This window comes from Lutjanus erythropterus, chromosome 4 (genome assembly GCF_056507025.1).
Source record: "Lutjanus erythropterus isolate fLutEry1 chromosome 4, fLutEry1.hap2, whole genome shotgun sequence".
Lineage (NCBI taxonomy): Eukaryota > Metazoa > Chordata > Actinopteri > Lutjaniformes > Lutjanidae > Lutjanus > Lutjanus erythropterus.
The window spans coordinates 22,314,114-22,329,719 of record NC_139320.1 but is presented as its reverse complement, the minus strand read 5'-3'; the positions used below and the strand labels follow the sequence as shown (position 1 = coordinate 22,329,719).

The following is a 15,606-nucleotide window of genomic DNA, read 5'->3' as shown; positions in this document are numbered from 1 at the left end:
GAATCAGAGGGGGGATACATCCAAATGTAGAGATATAAACAAATCAAAGAGCAGGGATCAAATACTCGAGGTGGATCATTACAAAACAATATCATATCATGTACGATCAGGGTTGGGTGGTAAAGCATTATATGAAACCAGGGTAATCAGTCCAGCTTACATTTGAAACATGTAATTAGATTACAGTTATATTGTCAAGGATTACTTAATTATATTTAATTATACTTAATTTAATTTTTTTACAATTATTAAAAATGTTGTTTGATGTTTGAAAGGACAGTTCACCCCAAAATCAAAAATACATATTTTTCCTCTGGCCTGCAGTTTTGATGTCCTCCTTCTACTGAATATCACTGAACTAGATGTCATTCGGTTTGTGGTGCTGGAGGCATCTAAAAAATACATTTGACTCAACAGCAATGTCTCTTTTTACAATTCATCAATTTTTTTGCTCAAGATAATCCTCAGACCTTGTTAACTTGAGATATTTCATGTAGGCTTTCTTCCTGCAGTAAAATCTACTGGAGCTACTTTCATCCTACAACAAAGAAAGGAGTTCCTACATAAAACTGCTCACTACAGGGACTGTGTATCTCTCACATCTCCAAAATTTGGCAAGTCAAAATTATCTATGTGGATAATTAGCACTACAGATAAAATTAAAAACATGTGCTTTTGATTTCGGTGTGAAATATCCCTTTAAAGAGAAAAAGAATATTGGCGGAACTTAAATTTTGTGGCTGCATCCATTTCTTTTAGTATGAAAAGGGATATTTTCAATATTTGATTTTGAAGCAATCCAAAAGTAATACAAAAGTGTTCACATTGGATTAAATGTTTGTTTGTAATACATGGATTATGTTACTTATTAAAAAAATGTCCATGTAATTTATATTCAGTAACTGACTGAATTTCAAAGCAATCTGACTCAACTCTGTGTGCGAAATAAACATTTCAAACAGATTAAAATTATTTCTATTAACATATAAGGAAGCGGTTCTATGGCCAGAAACAGAAACAGTCCGGTCAGTGCGTGATGGTGATTGGCTGAAGCCATGCGAATGCTGGGTGATGTCAGTTGTAAACTGTTATGCAGCCCATGCATTAATTAGGGGATGGGGTCTGTTTGGTAGAGGTACAGGTAGAGGAACTTACCCAAGTTCTCTGATCTGGCAAACGAAACTGAGGGGCGGAACAGAAGGAAAAGAGACAGCAGTCAGAACCAGGAAGTAGCGCATGAATCAACAGCTTTTGATTGGACACATATGGCTACAGAGGGAATGACAGGTCTCTACGTGATTAACTTTGAATGAGCAATAAGCTGCCTTTCTGCAGAGTTATGGTGCTGGAGTTATAGGAGGCTCTAATAGTTCCCAACACTTCCTGGTGTTCAATAAGCTCATTATAGCGGGCTACAAATACTATTCCAGTATGTAATCTAAGCCAGTATTGCTTAGCAGTAAAATTTCCTGCCAGGAAATAAAAAGCTGAATCACTAAAGGTTGAAAAAAAAAGTTCCAGTCCCCTCAGTTTTGCAACCTCTTTTTTGATATATGGCTCAAGAGTGAGTCAGGTGACTGAAAACAAACCCCCTCAAAAGTATACAGAAGGGCCCCTTAGCTGGTCTGGCCTAGACCTACCCGGGTCTGGTGTTTCTGGGAATGATTTGTGTGTCCAGACATCATAAAGTCATAAAGATGGCCTAAGCACTCTGTTAGTGTTTCTACTGATAGGACACCTCATTAAGGCGTGTGGGACGGCCATGTGGCTGCTGCAGGCTGGGCCCATGCAGCAGTCTGGACAGGGGACATAAATCAGACAAATGAAACAGCCTGTAAAAACCAGACCTGAAACGGCCAGAAAAGAGGAAAAAAAAAATCATATGCCTGAGAAAGTGGTGTTTTCACTTTCCGACGGACCGTTCTCACCCGTGGGGGAAGATTGAACAAATGAACGTCAATGCAACACGTCATAGACGCACACACACCAGTGTGCGTGCGCGCACACACACATACATGGAGTCTCACACTGGCTACACTGAACCCAGGGGCAGAAATCATTGCTTTAAGAGCATATCATTTTTTATATTGTAATCAAAGATATGTTATGGGAGGACGTGTCAGAGGGTGCCCGTTCTTTCTGCCACATCTGTTTCAGATAGTCAACATCAGGCTTAACAGGCAGTAGTGTGGATAAGGCTGGAGCCACATATAATCCTCATTAATCCAGTTTGGTCAGCCTAGGACATCTATTGTGAGTCTGAGGTCCTTATAGAGAGAACCATAATACATCTTGACTTCATTCAGTCACATTTGCAGCTAATATTGAACTTGTAATGGTGGTGCTGCCATAGCTATGTGACAAGAGCCATCAAATCTTAGCTGCTGAGAGAGCTACCCAGACAAAATCAGGGCTGTTGATGCATATTTAATTAGTCCAGGCTCAAATTGGGCATCTAAGGTAAACTTTAAAACAAAAATGAGACAGAATAGGTACAAATTCACCATTGCTCTGGTGAGAATGTGCGATTTAGCACTTTGTGCAAATAAAGCGTGTGCCGCCTTGTTACATTTCTTTAAAATGTCTCAAGTTGTCCCAGTTCCCACTGATGCCACAGTCAGAACTTACCTGTGGATGGAAGAGGAAGCTGGGAGCTGGCCGCATGTACTTGTCTTTCAGAGTCTCAAACGGATCGCTCATTCTCCTCTTCTCAACCCTGCTAATAGTAGATTTCTGTTAGCTCTTAACGCATGTACAGCAGCAAATATTGGTACACTTATATTCAGTACAAAAAAAATGCAGAATACAATGTGCAACAGCAGCTCAAACCTGTTGTACTGTTTACTTGTTGCAATAGTGACTTGACTTATGGTTGAGGGATAGATCAGATTATTTGATTTGGGGTTGTATGAGGCACAGTAGATAGATAAGATATAGCAGAGGTCAGGATGCCCCCAGTTTGGAGAAGCAGAGAATGTCAATATCAGTTTAATTACACACTATATTTAGAATATTTTTACTGCCTTACCTTGCGATCACACAGCCTTTTCTGCTGGGAAGCGTCTGTTATATAAGCCAAATACTGCTTTCTCCGATCCATCCAAACTCCGTCGGGGAAATCAGTCATTTTACTTCACAGAACACAGGAGCTGCAGGTCTCCATCGTTTGGTTAGTTTGCTTTTATTATTGTGTTACTATGGAGTTTTAACGGGTTAGGTCAGACTCACCAACTTCATATAATAACAGAAACAAACTAATCAGATCAGGGCAGCTGTAGACCAGCAACTCCTGTATTCTGCAGGGTAAAATTACTGACTCCACCTATCCGGTTTGGTTGGCTCAAAGAGAGCAATGTTTATAACGACAGCTTAAATATAGTGTACATCTTTCTTATGCCGCTGACACTGTCAACAGCAGTACACTGCTTTGCTTCTGTGCTGATGCCCCTCTCTGCTTCTCAAAACTAAGGGCATGCTGACTGCCATCTACTGGTAATACTCTGACTACCAATATGTACCTTATACAACCCCATATCAAATAATATGAACTATCCCTTTAAATAAGCTACTGGGAATAACAATACCTGTAAATGGGGTCCATGAAGAAAGGGGTGGGCCTGGCATGCTGTAAGGAGGTGTCAGCTTTTGGGATCTCCACCACTGCCTTCTCCTCCTCATAGCCCAAGTTATTTTTTGTCTCCTCCTCTCTGGGATTACGTCCACGGCCCCTCGTCCCGAGGCTCAGGTCTAGCGGCTGATCCTGACCAGTGGTGTGGGAGGCTTCTGGTTTGGAGGGGGCGAATGTGGCCGACTTCTCCTCCTTGCGCTTGGTAGTGAGGTCAAATGGTGACTCAGCTGAGGATTTGCCCTGGGCCTTCTTGCAGTCGTCTGCTGGAGACTGTGGCTCGCCCTTCAGGCCTGGAGGTCTGAGGTCCCTGTCTGGGAAAGGGTAAACTGGAGGAGAGAAAGCTGGGAAGAAAGGCAGTGGGAACATGGAGGGGTAGGGCAGAGATCCGACCTTCTTGTCCTGCAGGCCAGCCAGCCCTGTGGACCCAAAGTACTTCTCAGCAATGGAGGCGATGGCCTTAATAGAGTCATTTACAGCCCCTGTTACAGCTGTGTGCTCGTCCAGCGAAGACGGGATGAGGGAAGGGCCCGGAAAGTCTTTAGCAGCACTGCTACCAGTCAGGCTGGGGCTCTGGGGGCCTCCTTCACTGGCCTTCCTCTTGGGGCCTTTGCCATTCTCTCGAGCAGCCCCCCTCTCCCTCTCACTGTCCATGTCGCTCTCCAGCTCAGAGCCTGATGTGCTCTCCAGATCGCTTCCACTGGGCGTGCTGACATCGTCCAGGTCGCTGCTCTCAGACTGGTCGCTCTGCTTGTTCCGCTGCTTCGTGGAGGATGAGGAGCTCTGGCCGTGGAGCTCTGAACCTGGCATCTGGATGCCGGGCACGCCGCCATCTTTACGGAGAGCCTTGAGGAGCTCTCTGGACTCCTGAGCTCCGGGGCTCGGAGGCAGCAGCGGACTCTTACTCAGCTCCGCACCGTGCCCAGCGACAGGTACATGGGCTGGCTGTCTGACAGGAGAGGTGGCAGGAATGAGTGGTGGCCGGTGGTAGAGTCCAGAGGGGAAGAGGCCAGGGAAGCTGAAGGGAAATGCCGGGGCAGCGGGGAAGGTGAGCCCGCCGTGGTGGCGACTGGCCCCAAAGTAATCAGCCAGCCCAGCACTGCTGTGGCCCATCGCCAGGGCTGATTTGTCCAAGCCAGGGGCACCAGGGAGTGGCATACCCTGGGCAAACAACCCCCCTGCTGTGAAATGGTTTTTCCCTTCACAGAAGCGCCGGTGCTTGTTGAGTGAGGATGTGGTGCTGAACATCTGCCCACAGTCCTTGCACTTAATCTGCGTGCGGCAGTCAGCGTGCATGCGTTTGTGGCGGCACAGGTTAGAGAACTGAGTGTAGGACTTGTGGCATACCTCGCCTGCAGGGACAAGGAGACAGATATAGAACATATTAGTACACAACAAACACCAACCCACACATGCACACAAAATAACATCACATGATAAGACATCTCTAGTTAACATGCTTCAGGCTAAGGCAGAGGAAACACAGTATGAATAATCTGCCAGTGTTCCCATCAATACTCTGACAACAGTTTTCCAGCAGAATAAGGAGGAGAGGTGTGTCCAGATCCTGGCATTGTAAGGAGAATCTATTTGGTTGATGGTGTGAGTCAGTCGCTGCCACTCATCACCTGTACATCAAACCAAATTCCCAGGCATCTCCAGCCCCATTGTCCTCCCACGGATGCTCCCAGGGAGTCCATAAACAATCACACACAGACACACACACACAGACATGCAGGCACATTCACAAAATATTCACATAACACAGAGAAACTGAATAACACACACAGGCATGCAGACATAGACACACACACACACACACACACACACACACACACAGACACACACACTCTCAGCCACATGCAGTACAATGGCTCTATTTTAAGTTTGTGAAGGAAGTGGAGTTGAATGAATCCTATCCTGCAGTCCGGTTCCCAGGGACAGGTCTCACGTCCTCTACTGCCCCTCTTCCCTCTTCCCCCCTCTGGGCCTCCCCCGTCAACCCCTCACCTTGTCCCCATCGCCGGGTCCCTGTCGTCCTGGGCTAAGTGACCTTCCCACAGTGTGTGCCTGTCTGTCGCTCTGTCTGACCATGGGAGACATACAGTGGCAACACCCGACCCTGAGACAAAACCTCACCGTCTGACATTATCTGTCGCCATTATTAGTCTGTCAACATTATCTACTACCACTGCATGATTTGTTTGAATATACAAAAGGGGGTGGTAGCCAAGTACTCATTGTTTTCCCATGCTCTTTTCTCTTGCTATTCTAATAAAAGTCAAGAATGCAGTTTATGGAAGGGGGAAGATGTTCTTCTTTGCTGGCCCCCTCCCTCACTATGGGATATTTTGCAGATCAGGTTCACTACAGCTGACGTTTCAATAGGACTTTGATCGCCCGACAATATCAGAAAGCAGTTACAAGCAGCTCTGGGTGATTGATTTTGCTCACATTGTTACAAGATCTTCAAAAACGAGGATAGGGAAGTGGTTAGGATCACACTGTGATTACACTTCTGCATACTTTGGATGCCTTCCAGCCACAAGGTGCATAAGAGGCAATTTAAGGAGATGGAAGGGAAGAGTGGGAAAATGTATTGTGGAAACAGATTTGAATAAACACCCCAGAAGAACGCCAAATGGGAACGCATGGGCCAAGAGTGAATGTAAAAAAAAAAAAAAGTCTGTTTTAATGAATACACCCAGAAAACTAAATTGAAATGAAGTGTATTTGTGGCTTGGCTTTGGCAGACACAATCAGGGCAGAAAGGTAGTTGAAAACATTTTGAAAATATCTGGGGGAAAAAAAGGAGCGTGTCTTATTCCTTTGATCTCGTTGCCTCTCTGGAAGCTGTGAATGTATCTCGCAACACAGATGAAGAAATCTGGAAACTGCGTCTAAATACATTTCTTAAAATGAATCTGCTTGAGCACAGGTTGGAGACATTCATAAGTATATCTACTTGGAAATGTAAGTAATACAATTTGTGTAAAACAAAATTGTATAGATACCTAAAATTAATAAAAGTAAATAAGCTGTAGGTAAAGGTATAGTTTGAAATTTTTCATGTGGGGCTGAGGCACTTATTGAAAGTTAGAATATTAGGTACAACAGATGCTGGTCGGCACATCCCCAGTTTGCAGAGGCAGAGAGGAGCACCAGCATGGAAGTTAAGCAACTAAATACTATAGACATTGTCATAAAAAAAAAAATTCTTAGCTATGTGGATAAGCAGGGAGAAATATAGAGTAAATAAAGCTGAATTAATATGATTCATCTAGGGAAAAAAATAAAGAAAACTTTGCTGATTAAAATTAAACTCTGATCCTTTTTTATCAATTGCTTCCCCAATTATTGTTAATGATTTATTTAGAGCATTTTTCCAGAAATAGTTTCTGAACCACTGTACTAGCTAATACACTGACCATAAATAAGTACCTCATACAACCTTGCTTCAAATATTCTGAACTATCCCTTTAAATCTGCCCACTCAGTGTGTATTGGGGTAGCTGTTTCTATCAGTCTCTCTTTGTGTGTGTGTGTGTGTCTTTTTACAAGTATAGCCACATGGCCTGAGCAAACTACAAGAAAAAGCCCTGCACCATAAATCATGTAGTTGTGACATTTACAGACTAACAACACACACACATGACACACTGAGTGTGAGATCTGATTCACTACACGCGTGTACTCGTCAGCTCTTAATAAACTGAAACAAAATATTATAAACACATTCCTGAGAGCAGAGCGGCGGCTAAGTAGTGGCTTGCTGAGTGTCCAAATTAATAACCCAGCAGGCCTGAGTGGCTCACTTTCATAGAGGAGCTCTGACAAACACACACACACACGCACACACACATCCTTGACACATAGCGTGCACTAACATACAAATTGAATCACAGTTCAATACTGTCCAAAACACGTACATGCCCCTCAAGAGCACCCGCACAAACAAACACTCCGGACACACACATGGTCTCTCCCCGGCAGCCGTCATGTTTGAGGCTGCTCTGTCTTTTTTACACAGCCATTAGTTGTTTTTAAACCTGCATATTTTCTGCTGATTACAGCAAATGGACTCCTATTCGGAGGGAGCACAGGGAAGAGGGGCTGTACATGTGGTTGCTATTTGTGAGGAATGGTGCATGTGGCGGAGGGAGAGAGGAGGAGAGAGGTCTGCAGTGGAGATGCAGTCACCCCGGCCTGTGTATGCATGTATATATGTGTGTTAATGTGTGTTTGTTTGAGAGTGTGTGTGGACAGGTTTCTGTGTGCACTGGGTCGGGGAAAGAGAGACGGGGCAAAGGGTGGAGGTCATCATGCTTTAGGGGAAGGAGATCAGATCTGTGGAGCGAGGTGGTGAAAGTGTGAAAGGTCAAAATGTGTTTGGGTCTTGCAGGAGTTAGCGTTTACTGAAAAGCGGGGACAAACGTGTGTGTGTGTGTGTGTGTGTGTGTGTGTGTGTGTGTGTGTGTGTGTTTGTCTGTGTGTGTGAGAGAGAATGGAGCTGAGGAAGAAAAATCCTGTTAGCAGGAGTGTCAACAGCGGGTGAAGCTGGGTCACTGTGAGAGGCAACAGTAAGGTTAGACCAAGTGGGACTGAGTCAAATTACATCCTAGTTTAAATGCTGTTATCACCATATCAGAACTGTGTGAGAGTGCTGATGCAGATAAAACTGCATGAAAGAAATGGTGCTGCCACTCTTAACACACTACGATATAATCCCATGAGTAATTCCTGTAGAACATTACATGACTGACCCTTGAGAAGGAGCTGAGGAAGGATAAAAAAGTGTTTTTGCAATAACATCACAGTTTTTCTATTAAAGGCAAGTCACAAGCATATTGATATTGTTATTGTTATTATTGTTATTATTATAACGTACTGAGGAGACTTACATAGGTAGGGTCTTAGTGACTTACACATGAAGGGCTTGACACTGCTGTGGATGTGCTTATGCTGCTTGAGGCCTGAAGACGTTGCGAACGTCTTGCCGCAGTCAGAGCAGGCGTGGGCCCGCGCCCCTACGTGCTGCGAGCGGATGTGCCTCTGCAGGTTACTGGGGTCTGTGAACACCTGCTGGGGGAAGCAACCACACAGACACACGGGGGAGTTACTATCTGAGACTCAGGGCTGCAACTCATTATGATTTTCATTCTGTATTCGTCTGTTGATTATTTACATGATTAAATGCACAATATGTAAGCTCTGCCACTAGGGGTCCCTCACACATTAAAACAATAACAGAAGACATGGTTTGATGACATCGTGAAGTGGCGTGGGATCATAGGAGTTGTTGTTTTCGCTTGTAAACAACCACCATAGCTGATAAAAAAAAGAATCTGATGTGATTCAAGCAGAAATCATGTGCATGTATGAGGATATGTTACAGTTTGATTTCTGTTGCGATTTGTCACAACTTACTTCCTCAATCTCTGACTTATCTTGTTTTCCCAGAGGTTACAGCGATTAGTAACTAGCTAGCAACAGCTAGCTGAAACCCTACAAAATTATCTCAATATCTCAATTACCTCTAAAGAGAATAATAAATAATCAGCATTTAAAAAGCAGACATGGACTAAAAAAAGGCTCATTAATTCAATATCCCCTCCAAAGGTCATCACTTTACCTTTGAGCAGTTTTCACATTCGTAGTGCTTGCCACTATCATGCGACATCTGATGTCGGATCAGGTTTGATTTCCAGTTGAAGGCCTTGGGACACTGATCACACTTGTATTCCCTCTCCTCAGAGTGGGTAAGAGTGTGGGCCTCCAGACTGCAGGATGCACAGAACATGAAACAACGGTGAGCATTCAGATGTTTGTTTTTGCATCATGTGGCTGTTCTGACACCTCTCCATGTTTACTGATGGAGCTGAAAATCAGACACACATCTCCTTAAATAAATGATATGCTTGACTGTGTCACCTCTGGACGTCGGGGAAGACCTGGTCACATTCCTTGCACTCGTGCAGACCGTGAGACATGTGGAGGGGTCGCAGGTCTTGAGGTTCCTGTGCCTTCAGATCACTATCCCCTCCTAGTTACAGCAAGCAAAGTTAAGTTACAGCAAAGTAAAGCAAGAGAGCAGTTTAAATTTATCCTGTATGAGAATTCAAATGTTATGGTATTTTTATGTTTGCACACTGGATAATGCTCCCATGAACATTAATTTGTCCATCAAATGTTTTTTCAAAATTAATACAGCCTTTAAGAACTGCAAGTTAACTTAAAACATAAATTATGTAGGAACGATGTGTCTGGGTGTAACAGCAAGTTGCAGCGTTGTACAGTCTTGAGGTATGTTTGCGGTCTTTAAGAGCCAGCTATTCCATTACATAGATCATATGGGGAAAATATAATGATTTGCATTGCCGCAGGCCCCGGTCAATTACTGAGTCTGTGGTCCAGTCTCGGACAAGTTACACTGAATCTCTTATTACTCCATATAAAAACAGTCAGTATCAAAGTCTGCAGTCTTGGACGAGTAAAGCTGGATGAATAACTGTGGCTCAGTGATCCTAGGTGATAAAAACGTTCTACCACTATTATGGATTTTGAAAAATTTCACATGACATCCTGTTTCACTCTCAGTTTGCATTAAATAAAATATAATTTATGCCAGTTTGTGGACTCCTCTTTCCTCGGTGCTTTATTGCATGATCTCATTTTCAGTGGCTCTGCTGGGAAACAAGGCCCTTACATCATTAGTGTCAGATTCTCCCAGTCCTGCTACACATCCGTCTTGTCACTCCTCGCTGCCCACTGTTTACAATGGCATGAAAATAGCCCACCTATTTAAAAATAAAAGTCAAACCTGGGTTAAGGAAGGAGGAGGGGGGCATCCCACACGGCTGCTTCTGGTGGTCCAGCAGCTGGTTGCGGGACTCAAAGTGCTGGTCACAGTCCTCACAGCGGTACTGCCTCTCCTCTGCACCATGGGAGGGAAAATATTAGCATATTATTCATTTAAGTGAGGTACATGTGTGTGTGAGATGTGTGTTTGTGTGTGCGTGGCACCCACCATGAATATCAGGAGCCATGGTGTCACATGAATACTCTTCAGCCTTCATGAAAAGTAGCAGCTCTTCACCGGGGAAAATCTCTCTGGTGACTTTGTAGAAGATCTGCAACACACACACAGATGGGTTGTGATTTAAAATGTGCTTTTACTGTATATCACAATTTAATTACAAAGGTCAAACTAAATTGGAAGGATCGACATATTTTGCTGAGCTGAATTTTTGGTCTCCTTTAAAGACGTTGCAGCTGTTTTTGTTTTGACTGCACTGCAATGTGGGCTAAGCTCCCAAATTTTTTTAAACCAGCAGAGGTCACTTGGAGTAGCTCTTGGTGCACACACACACACACACACACGCACACACACACACACACGCACACACACACACACACACACACACACACACACACACACACACACACACACACACACGCAAACCAGCTACACAATGTATACATGGCTGTCATATTTGCACCACCACAGACAGAGGAGACGTATACATAAAAACACATTAACTTGTAAAGAATCATCATGTAAGACGTCCATCTTCATGAAAACTAATTCAAAGCACAACCATACTGTAGAATAAATATACTGTCTGTTGAATACTGTATACACTCACACTGGATTCTTCAGTAGTGCTTATAATTGACAAGAAGTGGAAAATAAATGTGTGGAGAGCAGGCTTACTAATTTATGGTGATAAACTATAAAAAAATAAATAAAATAAAAATAAGCAAGCTGTTAAAAAATGCATACTGTTAATTGAGTACTTTGGTGATGGATGAAACTTCCAAACAGTGAGATCAATTAAGAACTAACACCACTTCTAGGTGCTTATTTAATGAGCACAATCCACTTATTTTTAAAGCTTTTGTATTAATTGCCACCAAATCCATTTAGTGTTTAATACCCACAGATAATGAAAGCATGTTCTCGCTGAACATACGTGTTTGGAGGGGGTCAGTCATGTGAAGAGAATCAGCTGAGAGAGCCTGGGACTGTGGTGCTTCCCATGGACACACAATAGCCTTTCTCCACGAAACAATCAAGACATGGCGTTATTTTTGGCATGCTTCGGAGGTTTAACATATTACCTTCCTCCGCCGTGTCGACGTGACAATGATGATGAGGGGATTTATTAGAAATGTAAAGGGGGGGTGGGATGGGAGCTTCTGGGAAGGCACGGGTCACAGGTACACCGCTCATGGACGGAATTCCTGGCGAGCACTAGAGACGAGAGTCGCATTGGCTCCGCAGAGAGTTGTGATAAATATCTTGGTCACAATAAGGATCATGATGTATTCTGGGCTATAATTGTTTGTGTCATTGTTCTAACTTCTGGCTAATGATGTAATATCAAATATGACAGTACTGATTGTGACTCACTGAAGCACTGGGACTTCCTTGACTGAGAGTCACCAGAGTAAAGGGGGCTCCGTAAAAAAACAGCAGCTCTTGCATGTCAATGTACTGGTGCACAGTAACTGGTGTAGCTTTGTGGTAGCACGAAAGCATGATTTAAATTCAGGCATTAAATATTCTAAGCGGGCCAAGAAAGTCAGTGGGAGGGTGACAGGCACTACAAGTCTGACTTCCATTTCAAAACTAAACCAGAGTCATTATAGTTATCCAGACCAGGAGAGACACATCACATATTAACCACCAAATCTAATTTAAAAAATCTGTCATTTTTGTTACATTTAAGCTTTAAATCTTTTCATTTTCATTAATTCAACCACTGTGGTCCATGCAGTTTTGATGTCTGCGCTGTAAAAACTGTTTTTGAGGAGTGCTGTAGTTTAAGTAATGCAAAGTTTTGAGTCTCATTCAGCTTTCTTCTTTAGACATGTTGATCTCCTTTTGTGGATTATTACACCCTGTTCCTTTATCCTACTGATCTTATTTCAGCAAAACATTTCTCTTATTATGTATCTGATGTTGTGACATCCATGTCATCATGTTGAGCCGCCATTTTCTCTTGGCTTGGTCTTGATTTCTGTAAACTCACTGAACCAAACCAGCTAAGTCAGGCAAACATTAGTAATTATATTAACTATACTTAAACTAAAATAACTCAGGTTACTCTAAAAAAACTATATTTTCTGACATCATACTGAAGAGAAGTCACATCCCACCTGGTGGACCACGATGGGACCTTAAAAAAAATATGAAAAGTAGTCAAGAGAAATTGTGCCACAAATTACAGATTAAGCTAATTTTTAAGTCATGAAAGTCACCGTTTGCCATAAAATTGTTCAAGTACTATAGTCACGTGAGATACATCATGACTTTCTTACTCCAAAAGGTAACGTTACCTGCTTAAGATACGATGGCTGTGTGTTTATGCAGAGGGATGCAGTCACATGAGTTCTTGGTTGTTTTTTCACTTATTTAGTGATTAACGATGAGGAGACGCTTGATAAAACACATCAGGTAAAAAAACATTACAAGGGACAATCTAACTTGTGAACTTGTTGAAAAGCTTGATCCATTAAAACTGTTCCAATAGTTCTCTTTTCAGTGTGGTTGAAGAGAAAATCAGTCCCAATCAACAGCAGCAGCACTGCAGCCCTGTTGTTTCTAAGAAAGAATAAAAAAAGGAACAGAACTGAGGAGCTTTAATCGCTGACATACCCTCCTCTGACCTCTGTCCGCACACATGCATGAACATGGATGGTGCTTCGTGGAGCATACATGTACACATACACAAACAGAGAGGCTCTTTCCTGTGTCCGTCACCTCTGCAAGGCCACAAAAATATTGTGATTTAGAAACAATCAGACAGCAGTTCAAACAGACATGCGAGTCTGCAGGGATTCCGCTCCGAGAGACTGATATCGAGACGGAGGAAGGAGGCTCTTTGGAAAGCAACCAGGGCGCGGACTGAAGCTTGGAACATAAAACTTAATGGACACTGTCAAAACCACTTTGTCCATAAATACAGGAGTGCAAGTTCATGGTAAAGTGAACCTATAAGTCTATAATTTTAGTATGTTTTACAAATAAATGAAGATAATTAAGAAACACACAGTGAGGAAGACAGTGCACCCAAACATCCACTTTGCCGAAGAGTTTGAGCCTAACCTCTGACCTCCCTCTTCTAGGGATCAACAAACATTTTCTGTAGCTCTGCTCATCTGTACAAAAAGGTGTGTTTTGGGGTAAGTGCACACACGAGCAGGGTGATTACAAATATGAGGGGAATTCCCCCTCGACAGCTCCACCCCCTCCCCTGAGGACGGCACTGCAGATAAACAGTGAAAACATACACAAACAAACAAGGCAGCGACTTGCTCCAGAACAGAGAACGCAGTGTTCGGTTCTGCGGGGTCATCGTTAGCATGTCACGGACACGCTAACAAACACACACACACCGCCAGCAGTGGCTTAAAATAACAGGTTATTCTGTAGATAAGATAGCCAGGGTGTCTGGGTTCACACTGAGAGAGTCAGCAGCCTCAGCATTAAGGACATTTCTCACTCTTATTTTTATTTGGATCGAAGATTTGAGTATGATTTCATGTCTTTGGAAATACACATGAGCTAGACTTGAGTCTCTTAAGTTCTCACTTTAATGTAAAGGCTATAATCTGCTCTGCACAGGTTACAGTAGCAGCCAGGAAAATTGTCCCCTCACTGACATTTCATGTCATGTCATAACTAACTTAACTAATAACGTGTTGTTATAACAACTACACTACTTATCTTGCTATAACATGAAAAGCTTCGTGTTATAACATGTTAACATATTGTTATACCAAGAATACTATTTATCTTATTATAACGTTTCATTTCGTTTTATTGTTATTAAAAGATTTTTTCACCTTATAACAAGATATTTTCATGTCATAACAAGACATTCATACATTATTACATCATACAAACTGATTACATTATAACAAGGAACTTTTCTTGTTATAACAATGTACTATATATCTTACTATAATGTGAAAAGTTTCATGTGATAAATTATTGTTACAGCATACATTTTTTCAAGTTTGAACATAAGTTAGCATGTTATACCAATATAATCCATCATGTTATAATTTGAAATGTTTTATGTTATAATAATAAGTTTTCATGTTGTAACTTTTTACATTAATAAATAGTTTATTAGAAGAAGTTTCTTGTTGTAATTTGACAAGGTTGTATGTCATAACAACATGAAAATATCTTGTTATAATGTGAAAAACATCTTGTTATAACAATAAACTTTCAATCTTATAACATCATACTGAGTTTTTTTCTTTTTCTGGCAGAATTAGACTGACATAATGATTAGCTATATCCCCTCTCTACATTCATATTATTTCTCCCTATATATGTTCTTTTATTGAGTCGCCATTTGTCTTTCGTTGCCTCTCACTCCCTCTATATCAAAGGTCACAACCACGAGAGGATCAGAGGCTATAATCGGACTACTTTGTTACCTTGACACCATTAGTCATTAGCAGAGTAAACACAGTCACATTTTCCCCGGTCACACCCTGTTGGCCTACTCCTCGCTCACACAGAGCTCATTCGACAGGTATGCCATTCACCGCCGCTGTCCAGCCACAACGAACTCTCAGTCTGTGTGCTGCTCTCAGTGCAAGAACTTAAGATCTCAAGCCACTTTAACATCTAAAAACACAGACCCAGGTTTACACTGCAATGATTATAAAAGGTTAAATAAATATAACAACACTTCTTTGTACTTTGCTTATACAGAACTCACAATATTCTTTAGTTCTAGCCAAAGAAATCACAAAGTATCATCAAATTTAAAAAGAAATGCCCATTACATTGTTTTCGTGTGCTTGCTCAGCAGTAGCATAACAGCAGCGGCGCGTGTCCACATGTGTTGCGACCTCCCTGTAGCCATCAGGGTCACGCAACACGTACAGTACGTTTGGCACTCACCATCACTTGGCTGCCGAACAAAACCATTTCGTGACTTAGATAGCAATAAAGA

At 42.4% G+C, this 15,606-nt stretch overlaps 1 protein-coding gene across 13 annotated transcripts in view; it reads right to left on the bottom strand.

Annotated features, from left to right (window-relative positions):
• The window catches only part of mecom (MDS1 and EVI1 complex locus), a 180,181-nt gene that overhangs the window by 15,901 nt on the left and 148,674 nt on the right, over positions 1-15,606 (bottom strand). For 2 of the 13 annotated variants that reach the window (XM_084717334.1, XM_084717348.1), the window contains 8 exons: positions 10,653-10,755; positions 10,446-10,559; positions 9,557-9,668; positions 9,258-9,405; positions 8,527-8,707; positions 3,585-4,977; positions 2,629-2,719; positions 1,156-1,182 (listed from right to left, as the gene is read on the bottom strand). In XM_084717334.1, coding sequence (XP_084573460.1) covers positions 1,156-1,182; positions 2,629-2,719; positions 3,585-4,977; positions 8,527-8,707; positions 9,258-9,405; positions 9,557-9,668; positions 10,446-10,559; positions 10,653-10,755 — 2,169 coding nt within the window. The remainder of the gene's footprint in view (positions 1-1,155; positions 1,183-2,628; positions 2,720-3,584; positions 4,978-8,526; positions 8,708-9,257; positions 9,406-9,556; positions 9,669-10,445; positions 10,560-10,652; positions 10,756-15,606) is intronic. The other 11 variants (XM_084717335.1, XM_084717337.1, XM_084717336.1 and 8 more) reach the window with 11 other exon arrangements.